The following is a 12,489-nucleotide window of genomic DNA, read 5'->3' on the forward strand; positions in this document are numbered from 1 at the left end:
TAGATCTAGGATCTGATAAAGGGTTTTTGCAAACCCCTCTCAATTTGCTCGTGTGATCAAACCTCAAGCCCAGGAACTGTTTTCTTTGCAACCTGGATGTGACCTCTCCCTTCTCCTAAGCCTTCGGGCAATTCCCTGCCTTGTGTCTCTTAACGCCTTGAATGTTGCAAGTGATCGTTGTCGGAATGGGCCAACTGCGCCCTAAGGAAGCTTGGCCAAAACAAACGAAAGAAAGGGGAGTAGTCCCCTATCGACCCAATCAAGGTCTCATCCAGCAGACCATATCCAAAGTATGGTTCTCTATCAATCATTCAAAAAATTGCTGGCCCCCACTCAGGGCTCAGGTCCTCTATTGTCATCTACTAACCCAGCCAGCGCGCAAACCCCTGGAAAAGCGTTGCTTGTTTTCTCTTCCATACAGGAGTCCAGCTACGCCATGCCAGGCCAGCCCCATCCCGGAGATGGAGGCGGGCCTCCCTGGAGGATCAACCCAGCCGCCCTGTTGAAAGGGCCCGATTGCCCCAGCCTGGGCGAGATGGGAGGGATCTCTCTGGAGCCAGCACACCCATTCTTCCACGGAGATCGCGCTCAGAGTTTGATACTGTGTGTCGCTGCCCCTCATCCACAGTCGCCATTCTCTCTCCCTCTCTGCCGCCCTGGCTGAAACTTGGAATTGCAGCCAGGAACATTCCTGGTAGAGTAACCCGTGGAACTATCCGCGGTGTTGAGCGGCTTGGATATTGTTGGGACAGGCCGTCTCTCACAACCTTGCTCGTGAGAATCACTGAACCTGCAAGGCTAAAGACTATCAGTAGCTCTCCCTACGCTCTTGAGAAATCCATGGACTCTAGCGCCATCGCTCTGTAGCTTTGGTCGTCAAACAGCAAGAGCCATGCATTGGACAAGTATGCAACCACGGGTTGCCTTCCTTCCGTACATCACCCAGCCTATGTATCATTTAGCCATGTTTCATTGCTTACTGTGAACCAACTATTGCTGAAGTTATTGCATGCCTTAATTTTAGAAGTTATGTTATTTGTTGTTGCTGCATTTCCGCCTGTGACTGCCGGAACTCTCTGCTACCGCCTCACCATCGTTCTGCCTCAGGCTTCACCCGAAGCCCAAGCACAGCCGCGTCGCTTCATATCCCCTCGACTTGCGGAGCGGCAGCGGCTCTAGCCAAGGCGGAGTGTGTTTCCCTCGACCCAACTTCCCTGCGTGGGAGTCACCGGGACTTGTTTCCTGTAACACCAAGACTATTGGCCGGCTGGCCTGTGCCCTTGCGAAGTACATCAACTCCACCTCCATTGCTCTGGATGCCCTGGCCTCCGAGCAGCAGGAACTTCGTCAAGCGACTTTAGATAATCGTGCCGCCATTGATTATTTGTTGTTATTGCATCACCGGGGTTATGAGAATGTACATAATATGTGTTGCTTTAATCTCTCTGATAATTCCCAGTTGACTCATATGAAAGTGCGTGAGTTGCAAGAAGTTGTATCCAATCTGAAGTACGATGTATTGCCCCATTGGTGGTCAGCCCTCTGGAGCTGGCTGCCGGGAGGATGGTTGAGTGCTATCGTACAGCTCTGCATTGGTTTGATTGTATGCCTCATCGTCGGGTCTTGTTTTGTTCAATGTGTATCTAATATTGCCTGTAACGTGTGTAAGAAACCCCTCGACTTTCCCCTGCCCCGCAACCAAGTTCTAATGTTGCACAAGCAGCTCGGTCAACTCGACCAGATAGCGGAGGAGACAAGCGTCCCCCTAAATCGCCCCCTTGCATTTCGGCCTTCCCTCTAAAATGTAAAAAAGGAGGAGATGTAGTAATGCACCGCTGACCCAGCAGCACCGTGGTAGAACGTTGGCACACCAGCGGACCTACGGCCTTCTGGTCGCACCGCACCCCCACTCCTCATCCCCCTATGAGTCACGGGTCATGAACTGTCTGGCTCAGTCACCGGGCGCAGGGACAATGGTCTTGCCCCCAGGTGAGGATTAGGCTCAGACGCTTACGCTCCTCTCCGCACGTAGCAGCCAGGTGAGATCATGCATCACATGATGATCTCCAGGTCTCCCGGTCTCCCGCTCATCTCCCTACCCACCTCCTTTACACGCCCACAATGAAACCCTAATAAAAGGTGCCAGAGACCAGCACAGGGCAGAGTTGTCAGGATCACGAAATCCCGCGCTTCCTGTTGCTGACGCTCTCCACCAGATGAAACCTCCTCCGTGTCTCGCCTATTCCTTAGCGACGACCCTGCGGGGATGACTACACTGTGGGAGAAGAGTCTTCTGCAAGCTTCTGATAACAGCGAAAGAGCTCCAAGGGATTCTCTCCAGCATTCTAGTCCCAGCTATCACTGCTGCATAACAAACCTGAAAAACCAATTGCTGTACAATCAGTCTAGACATTTATCCAGTTCATAGTTGGCTTTGTGCCTGTTAAATCAACTGAGTCCAGGCAAGCTGGTGACTCTGGACAGTCATCAGCTGCTTCCATTGTCTGTCACCATTATTGACAAGGCTAATTTGGACAGTGTCTCTCCCCTGGCTACTGTGAATATTGTTGTATGTGACTGATATCAGGAGGCTGCAGGGCAAGGGGGAGGCTATTAGGACAATAACAGACATTGTTTTCACTGTAGAAATGTGCATAAAAGTAAAGGCAATTTAACAGGAAATAAGGGTGGGGAATGTTATGTTCTATCAATGGTAATTTTCCTTAAAGGCAGTCGTTACAGAACATTAACATTTGTTCGTCAAAAGCCTCTCTCTCTCTCTCTCTCTCTCTCTCTCTCTCTCTCTCTCTCTCTCTCTCTCTCTCTCTCACACACACACACACACACACACACACACACACACACACACACACACACCAATTCAAGTGCTACTTTAGGCAAACACATAAAGATAGATCCAATTACAATACCCAGACAGCAATATCACAACAATTAAGAAAATTGCACATCATCAAATATCTTGGACTCATCTATTTTCAACAAAAACTATTATAACCCCATGTAAAACCATCAGAAGTCCAACAGATAGGTGTCAAACTCGTGGCCCTCCAGATGTTATGGACTACAGTTCCCAGGCTGGCAGGGGATGGTGGGAAGTGTAGTCCATAACATCTGGAGGGCCACGAGTTTGACACCTGTATAGACTGTTACTTGTGTCAAGGCATGACTCAATTTTTCCACTCTGGGATTCTTGTATCTACCCCCCCCCCCCAAAAAAAAATAGTACCTGATGAACACTTGGATCAGCCATATTACTACCCTTCCTCAAGCCTTTTACATAGAGTCAGGAGGACAAGACATTTGTCTCTAGAGAAGCAGTTGGACTTCTGGATGACCAAGAAGTAGAAGGATCACTAAATGATATGATTGCCAACCTCCAGGTGGTGACTGGAGAGCTCCAGGTGACAAATATCAGCTCATGTGGAGAAAATGACTACTTCAGAAGCTGGACTCTACGGTATTACACCCGTGTCCTCCTTAGACTCCACCCCCCAAAATCTGCTGGTATTTCCCAACCTGGAACTGGCAACTCTACTAAAGGAAAACATGGAGAAGACAGAGAATAAATGTTATGTGTGGAGGCCACAGCCACTGTTTTCAGGAAGGAAGTCTGAAGAACTGCGTCAAATTGAGATAAGTGATGAATTTGGGGAAATTAAAAAAGAATAAGTCTCCAGGTGCTGATGGCATACACCCAAGACTTCTTAAGGAACTCAAACGAGCTCGTTGACCTATTAAGCGGTTTATGCTATTTGCCATTAAAATCAGCCTCTCTATCAAAGGAATGGAAAGTAGCAATGGGATTCAGAAAAGAACAAGGGAAGTATAGACCAGTTAGCCTAGCATCTCTCCCAGGCAAATTAGCAGGAACTGCAATCAAAGATAGCATTATTAGGCACATAGAGGAAAAAAGCATGCTAAGGAAAATCAGTCTGCCTTCTGAAAGAGGAAGTCCTGGCTCACCAACTTTTTGCAGTTCTTTAAGAAAGTGAACCAGCATGAAGATAATGGTGACCAAATAAACATTATACACTTGGATCTTCAAAAGGCCTTTGACAAATTGCCTTACTAAAGACTCCTGAGAAAGTTTATTAGTCATGAGATAATAGGTCAGGTCCTCTTATAGATTAAAAATTGTTTAAATGAAAGGAAGCAAAGAGTAGAGATAAAGAGACAGTTCTTGAAATGAAGGAAAGTAAAGCACTAGTGTCCCAACTAGGACTGGTGCTGGGGTTGGTAATATTTAATTGCTCATAAATTATGTGGAACTGGGGAAAGGAACTGAAAATAAAATAGCCAATAATGACCCTGAATAGATATATGATATGATGTCATTCAGACTATTGTATGCATTTCTCGTACTCATATCTCCAATAGGACTTGCAGAGCTAGAAAAGGTTTACAGAGGAGAGCAATCAAGATGATTAAGGGGTTGGAACAACTCTCCTATGAGAAAAGATTGAAGAGTCTAGAAGCCACCTCTCCTATACCTAAAAGCAGCAAGTTTCCCTAATTCTGATATTCTCTTCTTCTAATCTTCTTGCTGGTCAGCATCATTATATATAACATTCTGTGGGGTGGTATTTAAGAACATAAGAAAGAGCCTGCTGGATCAGACCAGAGTCCATCTAGTCCAGCACTCTGCTACTCGCAGTGGCCCACCAGGTGCCTTTGGGAGCTCACATGCAGGATGTGAAAGCAATGGCCTTCTGCTGCTGCTCCAGAGCACCTGGTTTGCTAAAGCATTTGCAATCCCAGATCAAGGAGGATCAAGATTGGTAGCCAGAGATTGACTTCTCCTCCATAAATCTGTCCAAGCCCCCTTTAAAGCTATTTAATTGTCTACCCTGTACCACGCTAAAATAAATGTATAATTGAATGTAAAGAACTTTTTCTCTGCTTTGTTGGTTCTCAGAGATTATCATGCCAGAGGCTTTTCAAAGTTCAACTGTAAAACATTAGAATTTTATTAAACTCCTTAAGAGACTAGGATGAGGGAGGGAAATTTGGTTAGAGAAAAAAGCAGACATATACAAATTTCAAGATATTAACAGTACAGCTAAGATGGCACTTGATTGTTTGATAAGATTTCAGTTTCTTACAGATTTCTACATTCTCTGAAACAAGGTGGACTTTCTGGTTGTTAGACAACTTTGACTCATACTTGTGTTCAGAGGTTCATGTGTAAACTCTGGTGCCCAAAATCTAGAAGGAATAGAGTATTCACTCAGCCATCCCTTTCAGCCATCCCCAAACTGTAGGTTCATTTCAGAACTGCTGAAGTAATTCAGGAATTCTTCTATCACACAAAGTTTAAATTCCCCTCCTGGCTGGAGATTGGTTCCTCTATGACACTATCTCTCTCTCTCTCTCATCTTGCTCCCTCTGGTTACACATGAAGTTCAGGAAACAAACTAGCTTTGTGTTTAGAATCTGGGCTAGGAACTCTTCTTTCCCTATAAGTTTATTCCCTTTTTTGGCCAGAGTTTTGTTATTATTAATTTTGTTTGATATCACAGCTGCCAATTCTTTAGCTAGTTGAAGCCCTTTCATTACAATTTCAGCCTGACCCAGAAGCCTAGGACATTGTGATCCCAGCAGGGCTGTCATTTGAATCTGGCAGATAATGATTTTGTCAATTTGAAGATGTTTCAAGTGCAGCCCTAATGTTTTCGGAATGTCACTCAGGGTGCCGATGACCACTGAGGCAACCTCAGATGGTTTGTGCCGTGGTTTCTGAACCTCAATTTTCAAATCATGATCTTTAGTAACCTTTTCGTGTTTTTTCATCAACCCTGCTGTCCCCAGGTACTGCTACATCCACGATGGTCGCTTTCTTATCCTCGATCACGGTCATGTGATGTCTGGATGTTATACATCAATACTTTGTCTGTTTGGATTAGAAAATCCCACAGGATCGTAACCTTCTTGTTTTCCATTACTTTTTCTGGGTGATGTTCCCACCAGTTTTTAGCCATCCTGATGATATTCTTGCATAAATTCCAGTGAATCATATTGGCCACTGAGTTGTGCCTCTGTTTGTACTTAGTCTGGGCAATCTTTTTGCAGCAGCTGAGTACAGAGATCTACAATTTTATTTGTCATACGTTGAATTGTCTTTGATCTGCCAGTCTTTGCTCAGTAATATTTGAAACTGGATATTGCTGTTTCCATACGTCATACATTCACTTCAAGTATCCTCTTTTTTTTTTTTTTGAAGAGTGTCAAACTAGAAACTGGAAGACGTAGGTTGAATTCCCCACTTGTGACATAAAAGTTCATTAGGTGACTTTAGACCAACCTCACTGGGTTTTGGTGTGGATAAAATGGAGAGGAGAATGATATAAGCTGCTTTGGGTTCTCACTGGGGAAAAAGGCAGGGTAAATATGAATGAAATAAAAAAATAAATAGTCATTTGCATTGGAAGTTTTCCTTTTGCTGGTTTCTGACAAAGGCAGGTAAAAATGTTCCAAATGAATACACACACATTGTACATATGTATGAGTTCAGGTAGACTAGCAGAGGAAACTCATTTACTAAAGGTTATTGGAAAAGCCAAACAATTCTAAATGCATGCCCCAGATTTGTTGGACTTGCAAGAAGAATTAAAGACCCTTAATAAGAAGTCACGGTAGATAATTGAGAGAGTGGATGAATTTCAAGTTGTGTAATTCAGTAATTAATTACCTCTAATGGTTATATAAGAAGGTAACTCAGAGCATTGCAGGAGTTCAATGAACAAACTCATTTAAATAAATCTGATTTGTTCCTCCTTCACTTTTCCTTAAGAATATGCATGGTGTTTGCATAAAGCAGGACTCCTAATTTTAATCAACAAGCTCTTCTAAACCATAAAACTATTTTTTTCCCTGTGATTGTGTATGCACAAGGATGGCTCCTTTAAACACAAAAGATCCAGAAACTAAGCATTCTGATTTTAAGGTATTTGGGTACAAGGTATTTGGGTACAGAAGTGACCTCTGGATAAAATAATGTCTGAGTTCCTAGACAATTAACAACCCAGACCCATGGGCCCTGGGAAATCTGAATAAGATCTAAGTGAAAGATAGTAACTGACTGAATAATGGCCATACATTCCCTTTTGAAATATCTTCTCAGATATAAAACCCAGAACCCACACACAATTCTATATTGACTTATAATTTTATCATTACCATAATAACCAGATCCTAAGTCAAATTTACACATACAGTATAATTCATCTGGAGCAGCCTACTCTGACTCCATGATTATGAGTTCTAACTAAACCAGGGGTGTCGAACTCATTTGTTATTTATTTATCTATCCATTCACTCATTTATTCATTCATTAAATTTATAAACCGCTCTCCCCTGCAGGGCTCAGAGTGGTGAACAACAAAAGGATAAAACAATAAAATCAACCATAAAATACCATAAAATAGGAACCAATAACAATAGCAGATGGCGACAAACCCACTCCCTCTGTGCCCACGAGAGGCCAAGATGAAAATATGTCTATAATACAATCAACCCAGGGGATGAAGCAGGGCTCAGAGCAGTGAACAACAAAAGGATAAAACAATAAAATCAACCATAAAATAGGAACCAATAACAATAGCAGATGGCGACAAACCCACTCCCACTGTGCCCACGAGAGGCCAAGGTGAAAATATGTCTATAATACAATCAACCCAGCTGGATGTTATATAAGACTGTATATGTGTATGTGTTTTGCTGCCTCAGCTAGCAAGCCCCCAGCAGGCTCCCAGGCCCAAATTGGCACTGATGAGGTGGCTAACTCAGCTTGAGGGGGCTTATCAGGCCCGCAAGTCAGCTGAGGCAAACCCCCTTTGCTCCCGATCTGGCCTGGAGAGCCCTTGCATGATCAGATCAGATCAGGAGTGTGAGGGAGGTTGCCTCAGCTGACTCCTGGGCCTCTCAAGGGCCTGGATCTAGCCCCTGGGCTGCATGTTTGATGATCCCCCTGATCTAAACCGTGCACTCAGTCTTTCAGCACAGCTGGGGGACAGGCAGTACCTGAAACTTAATCATCCAAACAAGCACAGAATTTAACAAGCTCTGCAGAGACAGGTAAATAAATCAAGCTCTTCGAAAACAGCTGTTGCTCAAGATTAGAATTCGCAGAGCATGAATTAGAATTCGCAGAGCATAGAACTGAGAGCTGACGTATAGAATATAGGCCAGGTTCCTTCCTGGCTTTGTGAGCCGCAAACACCATCACGTCAATAGTTTCATCATTCTGAGAAAGGCTATTTTGATTTTTAAAATTATATAGTAATGATTTTTGCGTCTTTGGGGCAAAATAGCCTAGTTTTCAGTACCGGCAAATGTTCAGTGGAATTGGATTAGAGAAGCTCTGTGCGCTTGGCCAATGCAGTGAACAGAATGTGAATGAAAGAGTCACAGAGCACACAAAATGCATTTGGGGCCTCCACCCTGAGCCAGATGAACACAGTCTCATATGGGTTCGCCTCAATTCCTGTGTATATAGTGTCTTATATGGATCAGGTCACAAGAAGAAAGGGCTTCAGTAGGGCCGCCAACCTCCCAGTGGTTAATCAACACTACAATCTGCACCAAATGGCTAAACAAGCGGACTTATAATCCATCTACTTTTTAATGTCTCCAAAATCAGATTAAAGAATCTACATAAAATATCTCTGCAGAGAATATAATAACCAGACCCATAGTCATGTTTTATCTCAAATAGTGCGATATACACAACTGTGTTTATGATTTACAGTAGCCAGCAACATTCTCAACATCAGTACAGTGTGACACACAAGCTCCCAAACATAGCAATTGTTGCATATCCAGAAATCATAAAAAGAACAACTTTGTTGCTGATAAAGAAATTATTTTATAATGGGTGGTCAACCCCTAGTTGTATTTGACTTCATTGTGATTGGCTCAAAACCTGTATAACATTGAATAAATATAAATCAATATAGCATCCCTTACAATGAAACCCAACTAATATTACACTCAAAGGTAAAGAAGCACACTTACTAGCATTGTTTATTAAATATTCTTAGAATAAATTTCTTTCTCTTACTCACCTCCCCTGTAAGCACACAATAACATCTTTCATTATTTTTCTCTCTTATGCCTTATCGGTTTAAGTCAACAGCAAAGTCTAATTGCACACCATAACAGCCTAGGACAGCTTCACTCCTACATCCCACTTGTGTTCTCAGAGGACGAAACCCCACCTCTCCCATTAACTTATGGTCCTGCTAGCAGCCATAATGACTAACAGCTGTAGAGTTACAGAAATGATGAAAAATCCATGGACTAATTTAAGCCACAGGGTGCTTACATCTAATCTGAAGACATGGTAGGCTTCTCTTTGCTTCAGTCTTTCTGCAGACAGAGTCTGTCCCCCCCCCCCAACCTGTCAACCACCTGCAATATTGTAAATGAAAGTGAGTCCAGAGCATGATGTTTTTCCAAGAAATATGATACCAACGGCACTTTTATCACACTGTTTCTGATGCATGATAAGTGTTGTAAAATGTGCATTCTTAATCTCCTTGTTGCCTGGCCCACATAGCATATATTACAAGAACATGTTATCAAATATACCACATTAAAGGAGTTACAATTCAAAAAGGTTTGTAATGTTTTCCTGAAATCACATTCTGTTATCACAGCCTCTTTTGTTTCAATACACATTCTGTGTACTGTACAACCCACACATCTGTAATGCCCTGTGGTCTCGGGTATCTTGTGTTCTAATTGTCTCACATCTGCTCTAATGATTGAGTTTCCTATGGTTTGTTTCACCTCATGCCTAATAATGGAGGTAACTGACATCTCGGGAGCTCCTGTACTAAAGGCCAATATCTATAGATGATCTTCCCAATTCCTTCACTAAATGTAGAATACTGCAATTATGCTGTGATTCTCTCTACTATAGCTTTACATTTAGTAGATAATAAGGAGACTTGGTCAGCCTCCACTCTAACTCTCAACTTTTTAATGATCCTCCATGGGTAGCTTCTATTCAGTAAGATCACAGAGTATTACAGATGTCGGGGGTTGTACACAACCTCTTTTGTTTCAATACATGTTTTGCATGCTATACAACTCCGCCATCTGTAATGCCCTGTGATCTTATTGAACCAAGGCTATTTTCCCAACCTGGAAAAGTTCCAGGGAGGTCCTATTAGCCTATTAGAGAATATATCACTGCAAATATATACCACATATATCACTGCAAATATATGGATTTGAATATAACTCAGTGTTGGAGCTATAATTAAAAACATCTTGGTATAGGAGGTCTTATCAGCATGCATAAAAAGTAACTTAAATTTTTTTTTGTTTCAGATACAGGTTCTCTTTTTAAAATAACCTGCTTTAAAGAGGAAATGCAGACTTTGTTCAGCCATGCAATCTCTTCAATTTGAACTCATGACCTCATTAGAAACTTATGAAAAGCTGCTTTTCTTTATAAAGAACAAATGGTGGGGATAAAACCTTCATCAGTCATTCTCTCTACAGTAGCATTTACTTTTACTCATCAATCATAGTCTGATACATATGATAATTCAGTGTATTTAGTGTAGAATGAAAAAAGCACCTATCACCAAAAATTTTCATGTCTACTGATTGTGAAAGGTGGCGAACCTATGGCACGGGTGCCAGAGGTGGCACTCAGAGCCCTCTCTGTGGGCACATGCAAACAGAGTCCCCCCCCACACACACATCTAGGCTGGCCTGGGCTCGATTATTAGCATTAAACCTAAGACCTACTTTTGGGGAAGCAGTGTAGGTAACCCTGTTAAGCGTTTTTAAACCCCATTGATTTTCATGCAAAGAACTAAAGCGCGATCCTTTACCTGGAAGTAAGCTCGGTTGCTGGCAATGGGGCTTGCTTCTGAGTAAACCCTCCTAGGGTCGTGATTCACCCATTGGAAGAGTTGCACGGTTGCTTCAAAGCAAAGCCACCGACTACCACCAAGGTTACTCCCGAGTAACGCACGCCTCGGAGCCAACCGTTTTTTCTAAACTAAAACCTCAGTATTCAGGTTAAATTGCCGTGTTGGCACTTTGCGCTAAATACGTGGGTTTAGGGTTGCAATTTGGGCACTCGGTCCCGAAAAGGTTTGCCATCACTGACCTAGGGCCATGGGCAGTAAAAAAAAAACCCAATGTAGTGCATATAATTTTTCTAAACTAGTAGAAGTATTAAGCTAAATAAATGAAGAGTTATGAGTGTCCTTGGAGGCTGCAGAAAAACACCATTCAGTTTTAAATCAATATGTTTGGATGGGCAATAGTAACAAATTAATTTGCACTTTGATTTAGGCACATGAATAGACAGAAAAAATTATTTAAATAATTTTGATTAAAATTAACAATTATGTATTCAATCAAATGATTGTGATGTCAGAATTGGGATGCTGGGATTTCTTTCCTAGTAAACTAGGATTCAAAATCATGACGGCAAGAAGAAAAATCCAGCTTCTTAAGAAACTTGAAATCTAGATATTGTAAAATGGGCGTTTTCTGCATGGCATAATTACACGGAGTAGACCCGGGATCATACTGGGTTGATTTTATCCTAGTTTCTCCCTTCGCATGGCTGTCCAGGAATCAAGTTAAAACCGGGATGAAGTACTCCAGTTTCTTTTGCACAAGCTTGGTTTATTTGCATTTACAACTGTCCACAAGGTCCCTGCCGGGTGCTCCCTTTGCTGCTGCCACCACCTGGCCATTCACTTCAGCTTCTTTTCTTGTGCCTTGGCTCCCCCGCCCCCCCATCACTGCCACTGATCCGAGCACAGGAGGGGGAGGGGGAGGAGGAGGGGGAGGAGGAAGGCATTATCCTGCCCCTCCAGCAGGATGATGCCCAGCTTGCTGTTTGCTGAGATGGGGAGAAATGGGGGTGGCAGCAGTGGAGGAGGAGGCGGTGACAAGACCCTAGATGACCAGCGAGCCCTGCAGCTTGCCGAGATCATGGGCAGGCAAGATTGTAAAAGCAAATGTGTATTTTGAAGAATATGACTGTGGGTATTTACATTAAGACACCGGTGTGTGGGGAGAGGACCGTGATGTCAGAAGGGGAGACCAGGGAGGCATACGCAGGGGTAGAGAGAGCAAGTGGCAAGGCAGGAAAAATAAATCAGCCCAGCTCCTGTGGTGTTTGCATGGCAGCGGGATCAGCACAGGATGTTCGGGCGACTGGGCAAGTAACTAAGTTCCTTTGCTAGTATTTGTCTGTGGCAAAAGCTGACTGTTGACTGAAACTGTACTGACATCCTGAGAGAGAGAGAGAGAGAGAGAGAGAGAGAGAGAGAGGATGGATGGATGGATGGATGGATGGATGGATGGATGGATGATGGATGGATGGATGGATGGATGGATGGATGGATGGATGGATGGATGGATGGATGGATGGATGGATGGATGATGGATGGATGGATGGATGATGGATGGATGATGGATGGATGGATGGAT

The 12,489-nt window shown here is 43.1% G+C and overlaps 1 protein-coding gene across 1 annotated transcript in view; it reads right to left on the reverse strand.

Moving 5' to 3' along the window:
* Window positions 1–9,346, reverse strand: part of STRIT1 (small transmembrane regulator of ion transport 1) — a 51,749-nt gene extending 42,403 nt beyond the window's left edge. Inside the window, exon 1 of the mRNA XM_048506555.1 lies at window positions 9,084–9,346. Coding sequence (XP_048362512.1) covers window positions 9,084–9,108 — 25 coding nt within the window. The 5' untranslated portion in view covers window positions 9,109–9,346. The remainder of the gene's footprint in view (window positions 1–9,083) is intronic.
* Window positions 9,347–12,489: the final 3,143 nt, after the last annotated feature.

This window comes from Sphaerodactylus townsendi, linkage group LG08 (genome assembly GCF_021028975.2).
Source record: "Sphaerodactylus townsendi isolate TG3544 linkage group LG08, MPM_Stown_v2.3, whole genome shotgun sequence".
Lineage (NCBI taxonomy): Eukaryota > Metazoa > Chordata > Lepidosauria > Squamata > Sphaerodactylidae > Sphaerodactylus > Sphaerodactylus townsendi.